This window comes from Nomascus leucogenys, chromosome 4 (assembly GCF_006542625.1).
Source record: "Nomascus leucogenys isolate Asia chromosome 4, Asia_NLE_v1, whole genome shotgun sequence".
Lineage (NCBI taxonomy): Eukaryota > Metazoa > Chordata > Mammalia > Primates > Hylobatidae > Nomascus > Nomascus leucogenys.
In genome coordinates this window covers 55,902,248-55,916,510 of record NC_044384.1, presented here as the reverse complement: position 1 = coordinate 55,916,510, position 14,263 = coordinate 55,902,248, and the positions used below count along the sequence as shown (strand labels likewise).

Genomic DNA, 14,263 nt, shown 5'->3' with positions numbered 1-14,263 from the left:
TCTGGAAAGCAAATGTCAAGTCTGATCACCAGGCCCACATATGGAAAGTACATTCTATTCTGCAGCACGTTCTAATATCCTCCTTAACTTGGCTACCCCTCATTCTCCAAACCTCCTCACTAACACACAGACACACCAAGAGAAATATTGAGCAGTGTTACCATCTGGTTGGCTTAATTTAACAAATATAGATTTCTCTTTCGTTTTGAAGAACATTGCCCTCAAGGAAACTTGCCAATCTGAAGAATAAATATGCATCTTAGCCTCACAGAATTAAAAAGCAAAGAGAATTAACAGTATAATTTGTTTCTTCCACTTCTGGTTTCTGCCTCCGAATTTTCCATTTACCATTTAATTCAATTCAGTAACTATATATTGAGTGCCTACTGCGTAATAGGCACTGGGGATGCCGCTGTGAGTGGGATGAATCCATGCCTCCTATCTGGTGTCTGCTTAGACGTTAGCCACAGGAATGGCTGAAGACAGCCTGTTGACATCTGCATCTCCCACGACCCTTTCACACACACCTTTATGCATCCCTCTCAGGGCACCCCTGCACCATAAACCACTCAAGGAATGAAACATCCATCGTTGCATTCCTACTGTCCAGCACTGCACCTTATGCATCCCCCACACTCATTAAATACTTGTTTGATGGGTGGATGGATGGGTGAGTGTGAGTTTCCATAAAAAGTAAAGCTCGCTTAGCTGGATGTTCATAGAACATGTAACCATCATGCAAATGAATACTAACTTGCACTCTGCTTTTTTTTTTTTTTTTTTTTTTTTTAGACAGAGCCACTGTGTCACCCAGGCTGGAGTGCAGTGGCATGATCTTGGCTCACTACAACCTCCACCTCCTGGGTTCAAGCGATTCTCCTGCCTCAGCCTCCCAAGTTAGCTGGGATTACAGGCGCCCAACACCACACCCAGCTAATTTTTGTATTTTTAGTAGAGACAGGGTTTCCCCATGTTGGCCAGGCTGGTCTTGAACTCCTGACCTCAGGTGATCCACCCACCTCGGCCTCCCAAAGTGCTAGGATTTTCCCATAGTGCTGAGATTACAGGCGTGAGCCACCGCACCTGGCGCACTCTGCTTTTACTGCATGATATTTGCCTCATTCTTCTTCCTTCATAGGGAGGGTATTAGGGTCTGAGAAATGTAGAGGTGGGTGGGAGAAGGTGGGTCTATGCTTCTGTGTCTTTGTGTTAAATCTGTCTAACAGAAAGGAAAGGCTTCTTTGATGCTTAAATCACATCCTTGTTATTCAAGTTGTCCCCTACTTCTCCTACGACTTCCCTCTCCATGAATACATACAAAACAGAATGCATATTCATTGAGTTTGAAAAGTACAGGCTTCTCAGTGAAATAAGCCAGTCACAAAAGGACAAGTCCCGTACAATTCCACTTACATGAGGTATCTCGAGTAGTCGCGTTCATCGAGAAAGAAAGTAGAGTGGTGGTTGGTTGTCAGGGGCTGTGGGAAGCGAGACTAGGGAGCTCTTGTTTCATGGGTACAAGTTTCAGTTTTGCAAGATGAAAAGAGTTCTCGAGATTGATTGTACAACAATCTGAATGTACTTAACAGTACTGAACTATACACTTAAAAATGGTTAAGATGGCACATTTTAGGTTAGTGTATTTTACCATAACTTTTTAAAACATAGACTTTTTATAAAAGATTCAGACATGTTTCTTCTTGCCATGTGCTGGGACTTACACCACTAGCTAAGTTTGCTGCAAAAGTTCCATGTTATTCCCCAATGTAGTAAGGAAATTATACAACAAAACCATTAACAGCTGGAATAGAATAGCTTTTTAAAGTTCCCAGAGAAACGGGTCATTTAATCAGTACCTACCTTAGCTTATCCATTTGAAAAATGGGGGTTGGGTGTTTGCTCCCCACCCTCTGTCTCAGCTCTGAGATTCGAAGGAACGCTGAACACCTCTATTTCCCTTCATCGCCGATGTTCCCCACAGGTCACAGTTTGCCGTGGACATGCAGACAACATCCTCCAGAGGACTGGTGTTTCACATGGGCACTAAGAACTCCTTTATGGCTCTTTATCTTTCAAAAGGACGTCTGGTCTTTGCACTGGGGACAGATGGGAAAAAATTGAGGATCAAAAGCAAGGAGAAATGCAATGATGGGAAATGGCACATGGTAAGAGCTGGGGCTGTGTCAGTATCTCCAGTTGGTGTGGAATTCACTGTCGGAGACGCTGAAAATAGGAGTCCCAGCATCCTTCCCAGACACGAGGGCGTGGAGTGGGAGAGCTTGTGTGCTTGCAGACGCTGCGTGCCCAGCATCTCAGTACTGGAGGCTGCGGCACACACATTGCATGGCTGTCATCCTAGACAGTAAAGTCAAGATGGGCTTTACTGATGCTTCTTCCATCCCCTCCAGCCCTCCCCAGGCTGCCTCATGCCCCTTGCCTACTCTCACTCCTGCATCCTGGACCATTTCTCCCCCTTATGGCCAATTTCCAGGCCTCCAGGCCCCTCTCTGGACCTGGAATGACCCTAGCATCTCGGCTCTTGCTTAAAGCCTTTCCAGATTTCAAGAAATACCATTTAAGGCAATAAGGGACCTATTTATTTCTCTAATGAGGCAACTGGACTTCAGAAAATGTAAATGACTTGACAAGGTGCATTCACTTGGTCATTCAGCTGCCTTCCTGGAACACATAAGCAAACAATCCTCAATGTAATGTCAGAGATTGGTAAGTGCTTTGAGAAAACACTAGAGCAAGGTAAGAAAATGAGAGAGCAGGGAGACTATTTTAAATAAGGCAGTAGAGAAAGCCCTGGTACAGCAGGTGGTAGTCACATGAAGTTATGGGGAGGGGGTTCCAGGAAGAGGGAAGAGCAAATAACAAGGACCTGGAGGTGGGAATTAGCTGAATGAACAAAACACAAAGCAATAAGAAATGGAATTAGAGAGGAAGACAGAGCCCAGATCATTTAAGCTTTGAAGGCCAAGCTCCGACTTTGGACTTTATTTGAAAGTGTCTGTAAAGCTTTTAAAGAGTTTTAAAACTCTTGGCCAGGCGCGGTGGCTCATGCCTGTAATCCCAGCACTTTGGGAGGCCAAGGTGGGCTGATCACAAGGTCAGGAGTTCAAGACCAGCCTGACCAACATGGTGAAACCCCATCTCTACTAAAAATACAAACATTAGCTGGGCGTGGTGGCATGCACCTGTAATCCCAGCTACTCAGGAGGCTGAGGCAGGAGAATCGCTTGAACCCGGGAGGTGGAGGTTGCAGTGAGCTGAGATCACACCACTGCACTCCAGCCTGGGCGACAGAGCAAGACTCTGTCAAAAAAAAAAAAAAAAACTCTTACATGTACAGATTCATGTATCGTTTAATTCTTTAGCTGAAGAGACTGCCAGGGGGCAAGAGTAGCAGCAGGGGGCTCACATAGCTGCTATTGCCTTTGCTTGCAGAGGCTGTGGGGAGGTCAGGAGAAGTGACCACCAGGACACATGCTGAAGGTAGAACCACGCGGCCTTGCTGATAGATCACATATAGAGGGTGAGAGGAAGACAGGGTCCAGATCACGTCCTGTGATTTGGGGCCAGCAATTGAGTCATTAGTGGGCATTTACTGAGATGAAGATGGAGAAGAGGCAGATGTGGCCAGGAGGAGAGCAGTTCAGAGCTGGGGGAGAATGAGGATTTCTGTTGTGAACATCTCAGGGTTGAGTGGCCTGTCAGACCTTCAAGCCCAGGTGTCAGCAGGCAGTAGAGGCCAAAGGTCACAGCTTGGCATATAAATGGAAGTGTCCATAGTGAATAGTCTCACCACGCCTATGAGATGGCAGAATCCACGCCAGACCCCAGGGATCAGAAATTTTAGCAAAGAGTTTAAACACTCCTCTTGTTTGAAGAGAAGTGTCCTCGTTCTACCTGCTCCAAGAGGCCAGCCCAGGGTGCCACGACTCCAACACACCCCTGTCCCCAGCACTGTATAAACTGTCCCTGCCCCTTTGTTACATGGAGGGGGTTGCCTGTGGCTGTGCCTTTAACTGTTTCTCTTTTGTGTTAAGTTTGCAGATGAATTCTATAATATCTTTTGATTAGTTCACTTCTAAGCAACCTTTTTTTTTCAGTTCCCCTTTTGAGCTCAGTTTGTTCAGTATTTCACATAATCTCACAAAACGATGGTGATAGTGATAACCGGAGGAAAAAATCTCTCATCTTTTGAAGCTATTTGAAGGAGCATGATAACATTTTTTTTAATTTGGCCACTAATATTTAATAAAATACAACACCAATTGTCAAAGGTAAAAACACAACTCACGTATCTTCCTTACTCTGAAGGTGGTGTTTGGCCATGATGGAGAAAAGGGGCGCTTGGTTGTGGATGGACTGAGGGCCCGGGAGGGAAGTTTGCCTGGAAACTCCACCATCAGCATCAGAGCGCCAGTTTACCTGGGATCACCTCCATCAGGGAAACCAAAGGTAAATAGTTATGTTCAGAGCCATGGTCAGAAACAATTCACCTTATATCATAGGCATAATTGTATGAGATATTCAAAATACTCAACATATGAGAATCTCAAAATACTTTAAATGATTTTTAAGGATCTAATTAATGTTCACAACCACATAAAGCAGGTGCCCATTTCTTAACCCCAAACCTTCATTTTTAAGGTGCAGGTTGAGACGCAGACCCTGAAAGGGTGAAGATAGAGCTTCTCTACCACTTCCTAAACCTGAATCTATTGGCTTCTGCTCCAGGGAATGCAAAAACGTAGGTTTTAGGTTATAGACAGATTTTTTGATTAACATAATGTGTTCCAAATTACAGTGATTTGTGCCACTTTCACCATTCTTTGCCATAAGGTAAAACATTGGCTTAACTGTTTCTCTCCATCAAACTATTTATTTTAAATGTGCTTCTGTGGGATCTTTTTATCGCTCCCATAAATGGAAACCCAATATTCTTTACCATAAATAATAGATAACCATGAGAAATAAACATTTGAAAACCAAACACTGTTACTAATGTCAAACTAGGTAGTGTGACCTATGTGTTCTTTGCTTGGAGAAAAAGGTGCTTAACACATAATCAAGAGGGTGTTTAAGACATACTAGCACAAAGCCAAAAGCTGTTCCTTGTCCTCGTCCAAACGCTAGAAAGAGAATTGAAAAAGGAATAACTTAATAATGGAATATGTGTTTTAATGTTATTTGATGTCTGAAATAACAAAATTATCTCAAAAACCCAACTTGGGAATGCCAGACGAAGGGAAAGTCGGGACTCCCTCTGTCCCCAGAGAGGAGGGGTGCTTTTCTAGGTTTGTCAAGTTCCAGGCTCTGATGGGGCGCTCTGATGGGGCCACAGCCCCAGGGCTGAGCTCTGTGAGTGCCCTCTCCCTTCCTCTCTCCTACCACCTGCCACAGCATTAATTGCACTGGGGTTACTTGAGGCAGCCTTGGGCACCTGTCTTTCTTGTCTCAGATTTGCCTTTCCCCCCACCCCACAAAGTTAAGTAAGATGAGCCTATCAACAGCTCAGGTCTAGGGACTGTCCCCCACCTTAATGCAATTTTTGCCCCTTTCCTCCAGACCTGGTAGCACATTTTGGTGTGATGTTTGCTTGCAGTGGGAAAAAAAGAGCCCCAAGCTCAAATCTGGGCCTAGAAATGGGCATAAAGAAAGCAGGTCTCTCCACCAGCTTGGATGCTAGCTGCTTAGGCTGCCCTAGCCTCGACCAGGGCTCAGCCTGGCCCTCTTGGGTTTTGCACTGGGGTTTGGGCCAGAGCTCCAGTGTTATACAATAAAGTATATTTATTGTACCCCAGCAGGCAATAGAGTATTACTTTGCTTTGCTATATGCAGTAACTTATATATATATATCATAAAAATACATAACATATTATCCATTATTTATAATACACATTATATATATAATATACACCACATATTAATTGCTAAGGAGAATTCTCATTGTTAATGTTTGCTTTTCTCAACCTCTGTTCCTATTTTCCTTTTTCTTTTTTTTTGAGACGGACTCTTGCTCTGTCGCCCAGGCTGGAGTGCAGTGGCACGATCTTGGCTCACTGCAAGCTCCGCCTCCTGGATTCACACCATTCTCCTGCCTCAGCCTCCTAAGTAGCTGGGACTACTGGTGCCCGCCACCACACCCGGCTAACTTTTTGTATTTGTTAGTAGAGACGGGGTTTCACCATGTTAGCCAGGATGGTCTCAATCTCCTGACCTCGTGATCCACCCTCCTCAGCCTCCCAAAGTGCTGGGATTACAGGCATGAGCCACCGTGCCCAGCCCCTATTTTCAACTCAGAGAAATCACAGGATGGGGCAGGATTCAGGTATTCTTTGGCTTTGGATAAATTCTCTTCAAACCACCCTAATCACACCCAGCATCTAACATCTGGGCCAATTAGTAGCACCCCATTTACAATACTCTTTACAGACCAAGTTTCTTTTTGCAGCCTTCTTTCAACCTGAGGATGTAAACCATCTCATGGGCCTTCCCACATATCCTTTTCAAGAGCAGGCCACATCCGATCAGTGTCTGCCTCTGAACACCAGCACTGCAGTCAGTCCTTAGGGATCAATGCTGGGTTCTGGCCCATCCTGGGGAGTCCTAGCTCTAGGACACAGCTTTTTCATTGTGTAGCATGACAAATCTTAAGAAACTAAAAGTTTCATAGGGAACCCAATCAGTAGTTTACTGTTGATGCTGGCACCATGTACATTTATCACATCAATATTTTCTCTATTTATTTATTTATTTATTTATTTTGAGTTGGAATCTTGCTCTGTCACCCAGGCTGGAGTGCAGTAGCACGATCTCGGCTCACTGCAACCTCCGCCTCCTGAGTTCAAGCAATTCTCCTGCCTCAGTCTCCTGCGTAGGTGGGACTACAGGCACCTGCCACCATGCCTGGCTAATTTTTGTATTTTTAGTAGAAACAGGGTTTCACCATGTTGGCCAGGCTGGCCTCAAACTCCTGACCTCAGGTGATCCAGCAGCCTCAGCCTCCCAAAGTGCTGGGATTACAGGTGTGAGCCACCGTGCCCAGCCACCATTTTCTTTTAAAGTTATTATATCTTTATTACCATGTCTGTCTTGTAGGATTCCAGAGTCCTAAAGGCATTCATTCTAGAAGGGAGTCCAGGAGTTTTATTCAGTGAATCTTAAACTTTCTTGAGAATTTTATGAAATTTACAGTCCTTCTCCCCAGGAAAATGCACACACAGAACACACCTGGTGTATAATGTGGGAGAGCACAGAACCCCACAAGCCTGTTCCTGGGCCCCAGGAGAGGAGTCCCCTATTTCAGCCAGCTCTAGGCAGGCATGGGGCTTCACGCAAGCCCACTGTCGATGCACATTGTGTCTTATTTTAACTCTGCAGCATTCGTGACTTGGTGGTGGTACACTAAGCCCAACAATGTAGGAAGATTTTTTTGCATTTTATTATTTTGGGAACATTTTGGCCTCTTTATTTTTGTCAGCTGCCCTGCATTAAGCTATCACACTGCCTCATGGAACTCTAAGAAGTGGTTTGTATCTGCAAAGAGGCGGTGAAATCTGTGAACTGTAAGATGGAAATTTCCCTTGTTGCTGCTCCGACTGTGAGGACCAGGGTCAGGTCAACCTTCCCTGTTCTTATTCTAGCACAAGCTAGCAAGCTGCACTACACCCCCCCACTCCTGCACACACACCACTTCGTTAGGTGGCACCTGCAATCTTTGACCACCCACCCAACATCTGGTATACAGGTTTTTCTTGGCACTGTGGGCAGAGAGCCAAATAGAACAGCTATTAGAACCTGAGTTTGAAGAACCTGACTTGGAAGCAGGAAGAATGAGTCCCTACCTACCTTCCCCCTTTTGCTGACAAGCTGCAGTGCCCTTCGCCTTGGCTACCCATGCCTTTCTTGGAGGTGTAGGTAATGAGCTTTTTCTTTTCTGCTTGATTGCAGAGCCTCCCCACAAACAGCTTTGTGGGATGCCTGAAGAACTTTCAGCTGGATTCAAAACCCTTGGATACCCCTTCTTCAAGCTTCGGGGTGTCTTCCTGCTTGGGTGGTCCTTTGGAGAAAGGCATTTATTTCTCCGAAGAAGGAGGTCATGTCGTCTTGGGTAAGGAGCAGTTCTATAGAATTTAAGTCTTTGCGTCTTAAGAACTGTATCCTGTTTTCTTTCATTGTGATGCTTTAACTTTTGCTTTGTTTCTCTTTTGAAAGCTCACTCTGTATTGTTGGGGCCAGAATTTAAGCTTGTTTTCAGCATCCGCCCAAGAAGTCTTACTGGGATCCTAATACACATCGGAAGTCAGCCTGGGAAGCACTTATGTGTTTACCTGGAGGCAGGAAAGGTGCGTAGCAGTCTGATGCCATGGGCAGGGTCTGTGGAAACCAGCTTCAGTGTCTGGAGGCCACAGCGGGTCAGGTTTGTAGTAGAGAATGGGATCCAATCTTGTATTTAAGAGCCTTGACTTCAGTGCTAACTTACCATTTTCCTTTAGCAAGTAATTTTATCATCGTGTTTTCTGTTCTTAATTTTTAAAACTGGGAAAACTCAAACAAGTCAGGCTGATTTGCAGCTCCTGCACTTGGTTATATGGCCCTAAGGATGTTACTCAAGCTCTTTCAGACTTATCTGCAAAATGTAGATAATCACTCTTATATCTTAAGGCTTTTGTCAAGATTTTAGAAATTGCCATGTACTCAATTCTTGCGGATTCTTTCTTCATCTCTGCGGCCTCATTTGTCCATCACTCACAGGCCTGAGTCAGTATCTTATTTTCCACCTCCCAGTTATATCTCTTTCCTTCTCAAAGATGTCTCTTTAAAACCAAATTCTTCTAGGAAGACCCTTAGTTGAGGCCTCGAGTGAAAGATTGATATAATATTCCATTTTCTTTCATCTCCATCCTTCCACAGTTTACTAAATGTGAGGGGAAAAGAATCCCAGGAGAAAATAAAATGCCCAAAATTCCTAGAATACTTTCTATTGTAGTCTTTAATTAAGTCTGAGTAGGTCTCTGGTAGCCCAGAGAAGCAAGTAACTATCCACTTGCAAGGTGGTTGAGACAATTCTGGCTTTTCAGAGGAGGGGCTGGAGAGAGTCTCTGGGAGGGAATTATTCTCAGGAAAACAAATCAAGACCTGATGACCTTCATAATAGTAGTGACATTGTTTAGCTCAAAAATTGCCTGTGAATAGGCTGTCCCATCTAGCTACGTGCAAATTAAATGTAAATTATTTATAAATACACTTATTTTAGTCCTCTCATTTCATTCCCCTTGATTCAACCCTTGGAAGATCCTGGAGGAAAACCTGATTTAGAAAGCAGAAATGTGGGATTCTTCACAAAACAGACTGCGTGCCTGGCTCCTGATGCATGCCCAGTGCAAACTCAATCATTTTGCTTGTTTAATGTCTTGCTGTGCATGGAACTATTACAGTTGGCTGGCCCTGGCAGCAGGCTGTAGGCCTCCACCAGTAGCTTTGCCTTCCACATCTCACATATCCTTCCATACAGAGCCACTGTCACGCATTAATTGCTAAGGAGGATTCCAATCAGTAACCTTTGAGTTGAGCTGATGGGGGTGGGGTTTGGATTAGAAGGGAACAACTCATTGCCATTGGCAACGACTTCAGGCCAGGGTCCACCCTGGTTTATACTTGCCTGGAAGGGATGCAGCAGAGAGATCTCTGGAAGCGTTGGACCCCATGTGGTCACATGCTTCAAAAGTAGAGGAGGGCCAATATCTAATGTGCACTTAAGCTGTCAGTTGGCCCAGTTTGGGGAGGGCAGATGGCAGGGGAAGGTGGGCTCCACCTGCCTTTCTGAAGGAAATAGGAAAATGCATGTGTGTTCCAGGTCACGGCCTCTATGGACAGTGGGGCAGGTGGGACCTCGACGTCGGTCACACCAAAGCAGTCTCTGTGTGATGGACAGTGGCACTCGGTGGCAGGTATGTTGTCCAGTAGCTGATTGTTCATGCACTAAAACAGGCCCCCTTTCCATTTTGACTTGAACATCCCAAAGGCAGCCTCAGCCCCTCCATCCATAGTACCTGACCAGGGCCAGCCCCCCAGGCTAACGTGTCCATTCTCAACCCCAGCCATGCTTCTGTCACTCATGGTTGCCACCTCCAATTCTCCAGAACTTATCAAATGTTTTATTGTTGCTGTTGTTGTTTGTTTTTGGAGCCCAGCACACTAATAAGCTAGGCTCGTTTTCAAGATGGTATAACATTGTGATTTAGATTTTGGCTCTGAAGTTAGAACAGAGATCAAATCTTAGTTCCATCCCTTTCCTTGTGTGACCTTGGACAAGTTGCTTAATTGTTCTTTACCTTCGGTTTCCTCTTCTGTAAAATGGAAATAAAAATAGGGTATGGCTTTTAAGGCTGTGGAAATTAAATGGGATAATGTGTGAAAAGTTATTAGCCCAGTGTCTGATATGTAGTCAGTGTTCAGTAAGTATCTGTTTTTTGCTAAGGCTCGTTGTTGTGTTATTTTTTTCAACAACCATTTAATATTAATGCAAACTATGTAGACAACCCGATGAGTAGAGAGCAAGCATTTCCTCTCAAAAAGAATCTGTTATTTTATTAATTATTTGTGGATATTAGAGATCTATGAACCCATATCGGCTAAAATACCTTTTGTAAAAAGTGGTCTTTTCTTGGCTAATTTTAAAGATAACTACATTGCAATTAGCTGAGATCGTTAACATGAGAGGAATTTTGTGTCGAGAGTCAAAAGAGCTGCCTTTGGCATCAGTTTTCAGAAGTCAGTGTCTTCATAGAAAGTAGCTGAGATCACATGAAATCAGCATGGCCTCTGGACACAGGAGACCAGAGCTTAAATCCCAACTCTTGGTAACCAAGCTGTCTTGTCAGGCTCCTCAGTGAGACACATTCTCTTATCTGGGAAATGGGGAACGATCATTTCCTCTTCACAGATTCATTTCAAGGGTAAAATTCATTCATGTATGTGGAAGCACTACCTGGTGTTTAGAGGAAGTTAATTGAATTTATATCTAAGCTGACCAAATTTCTGCAAACAGCACTCCCACAGGTCTAGTATGAAGGAGTTAAAACAAAGTCAGTAGTGTAGACATTAAGCAGGGCTCACCTCTGATGATAGAGACCTAACCGGCCTCCTTTCCCCAGTCACCATAAAACAACACATCCTGCACCTGGAACTGGACACAGACAGTAGCTACACAGCTGGACAGATCCCCTTCCCACCTGCCAGCACTCAAGAGCCACTACACCTTGGAGGTGCTCCAGGTAACTCTTGTCCTAACTTCTATAATGTGTTGCCCTGTGTCAGCTCTGAACATTCACTTCTTAATTAGTGGCAGAGCAGCTCTTGGCTGGACAGTGGAGATGGTGAGGCCCTTTGCACTGGCATGTGGGGAAAGGTAGTTGCTAGAAAGGAGCACTTGTCAGGGCAGCCCAGGCACCATTACTGCTGTTTCCCCTTGCCCCAAGCCTGTAATTTTTTCTCTATTTTTTTTTTTTTTTTGAGATGGAGTCTCTCTCTGTTGCCCAGGCTGGAGTGCAGTGATGTGACCTTGGCTCACCACAACCTCCGCCTCCCAAGTTCAAGTTATTCTCCTGCCTCAGCCTCCCAAGTAGCTGGGACTACAGGCATACGCCACCACGCCTGGCTAATTTTTGTATTTTTAGTAGAGGCAGGGTTTTGCTAGGTTGGCCAGGCTGGTCACAAACTCCTGACCTCCGGTGATCCACCCACCTCGGCCTTTCAAAGTGCTGGGATTATAGGTGTGAGCCACTGCACCTGGCCCTAAGCCCGTAATTTATAATCCTCTCTTAAGAGGTTGCATTAACCTAGAAGCCCGATATCAGCAAAGAGTCAGGAAAAGGGTCTGAAAAACTGGTCTCTGTCCTCTTCAGGTATTTAGTTTTACCAGTGAGTTATTAAGCTTTTGGAGACCAGACTGGGAGAATCAGGTAGGCTGCAATGGAGTCAAGTTCAAGACTGGAATGTTGTCTGGGAAGAGGCTTTTCTTCTTCATTGTTTTCTGTCCCTCCAAATACACTGTAATCCGGTTGTTAATTGTATAGGTCTTTCATTACCCATAAAAAGTACCAGTTTAGAGATATTGATTTGGGCGGTGGATTCTCCTCTGAAGAACTTGAAGAGTAGCCTTGTTGCTGATTTATTACAGCAAGTGGAGTGTCAGATGCCTGCCTGAAGTGGAGTGGGCTGAGTGGGCTGAGATGTGAAGTCACTTTAGCTTTCTCCACTAAGACTATCTTTTGCCTGGCATGGTGGCTCACACCTGTAATCCCAGAGCTTTGGGAGGCTGGGGCGGGAGGATCACTTGAGGCCAGGAGTTCAAGACCAGCCTGGGCAACATAGTGAGACCCCCATCTCTACAAAAACATTAAAAATTAGCCCAGGGTGGTGGCCCACACCTCTAGTCCTGGCTACTTGGCAGACTGAGGTGGGAGGATTGTGTGAGCCCAGGAATCCCAGGTTTACAATGAGCTGTGATCATACTACTGTACTTCAGCCTGGGTAACAGAGCAGGACCCTGTCTAAAAAAAAAAAAATACTATCTTTTAAAATCCAGGGAACAGTCCCTGGACAGTATAAATTATTTACTGAATGCCTCTCCGCTTTCTCTTTCAGCCAATTTGACGACACTGAGGATCCCTGTGTGGAAATCATTCTTTGGCTGTCTGAGGAATATTCATGTCAATCACATCTCTGTCCCTGCCACTGAAGCCTTGGAAGTCCAGGGGCCTGTCAGTCTGAATGGCTGTCCTGACCACTAACCCAAGCCTATTTCACAGCAAGGAAATTCACCTTCAAAAGCACTGATTACCCAATGCACTTCCCTCCCCAGCTTGAGATCATTCTTCACTCAGGACACAAACCAGAGAGGTTTAATAGCAAATCTAATTTTGAATTCTGACCATGGATACCCATCACTTTGGCATTCAGTGCTACGTGTGTATTTTATATAAAAATCCCATTTCTTGAAGATAAAAAAATTGTTATTCAAATATGCACAGAATGTTTTTGGTAATATTAATTTCCACTAAAAAATTAAATGTCTTTTAAGGAACATTCTTTTCCACTTGTTAAAAAAATTAAATATATTTTAAAGCACTTTAAGAATATGAAACTTTCATATATGTTAAAGGGTTATAATTTATGGAGTTAAAAAATGCAGTATAGTCCTTAAATTATGTTTTATCAGCATAAAACAAGTGGCTTGATGGTCATTGTTAATTGGATTAATTCTTCAGCACCGGTTCAATGTGCTACCTACAACATAGTCTTCTACAGATAATCACTAAGCATATACTGATGAGGGTTTTGTGTGTGTTCAGTATTGCAGCTACAGCGAGGGATAAGAAATAAATTCCTGCCCTTAAGGAATATGCAATCCAATTGGGGAGACATATAATATTCATAAAATAGTAACTTACAAACCAACTGAACTAATGAACCCATTAATTAATGAAGCCCATTGGCTTCCCAATCCTAGCCTTCCCCAGCCTGCTACCAACCAAGTCTAGATTATGATGATCAATTCCTTGAGGGCACAAACTACCTGGTAGGAAAGCTGAGATGGATGTAACGCACCATCACTGAAGCTTCATATGGCAAGCTAACCAAAGTCAGTGGGATGGAGGACTCACTTCTAGTTTTATCTACAAAATAATGAATGATGTACTGAACCAATATTATTACCCAGCACCACTTTCCCTAACAGAGAAGACTACACAAGCATTTCCATATCCTCTACATAGTGTTTGTTCATCAGAAGAAAAATAACAAATAACTCTAAAAAATTGGATATAGTAATCCTATGTGGTATCCTTATAGCTACACACCCTCCACCTTTGAAACTGAGTCACATCCCCTTCAACCCAATGTTCTCTTCTGACTTCCACACTGCAGTCTTGTGGACATGCTTTCTAACCACATCTATACAGAAATTGAATGTTCTCCTGGAGAGGTAGTGAGGTCCCCATCATAGGAGTATTCAACAGAGGCTGGGTGGTGGTCCTTAGGGATGCCATGTTGGGTTGGAGGTTAAACTACATGACTCTAAGCTATGTGCTTTCTTGAAATATTGATTTTAAAATGAAAAATTCACCAGGTGATGACCAGCCACGAACTGAGTCTGCAAGAGGATCATCCATTTTAACATCCGCCTTTGGCAGGTCTACACTAAGCTGGTGGTTCTCTCTTCTGGCTCCCCAGTGTTAACCTAACTGAA

At 44.1% G+C, this 14,263-nt stretch overlaps 1 protein-coding gene across 5 annotated transcripts in view; it reads left to right on the top strand.

Moving 5' to 3' along the window:
• Positions 1-13,220, top strand: part of LAMA3 (laminin subunit alpha 3) — a 274,538-nt gene extending 261,318 nt beyond the window's left edge. For all 5 annotated transcript variants that reach the window (XM_030810644.1, XM_012506378.2, XM_030810643.1 and 2 more), the window contains 7 exons: positions 1,982-2,165; positions 4,327-4,467; positions 7,963-8,122; positions 8,227-8,357; positions 9,869-9,962; positions 11,169-11,288; positions 12,661-13,220. In XM_030810644.1, the coding sequence (XP_030666504.1) occupies positions 1,982-2,165; positions 4,327-4,467; positions 7,963-8,122; positions 8,227-8,357; positions 9,869-9,962; positions 11,169-11,288; positions 12,661-12,806 (976 nt within the window). In that variant the 3' untranslated portion in view covers positions 12,807-13,220. The remainder of the gene's footprint in view (positions 1-1,981; positions 2,166-4,326; positions 4,468-7,962; positions 8,123-8,226; positions 8,358-9,868; positions 9,963-11,168; positions 11,289-12,660) is intronic.
• Positions 13,221-14,263: the final 1,043 nt, after the last annotated feature.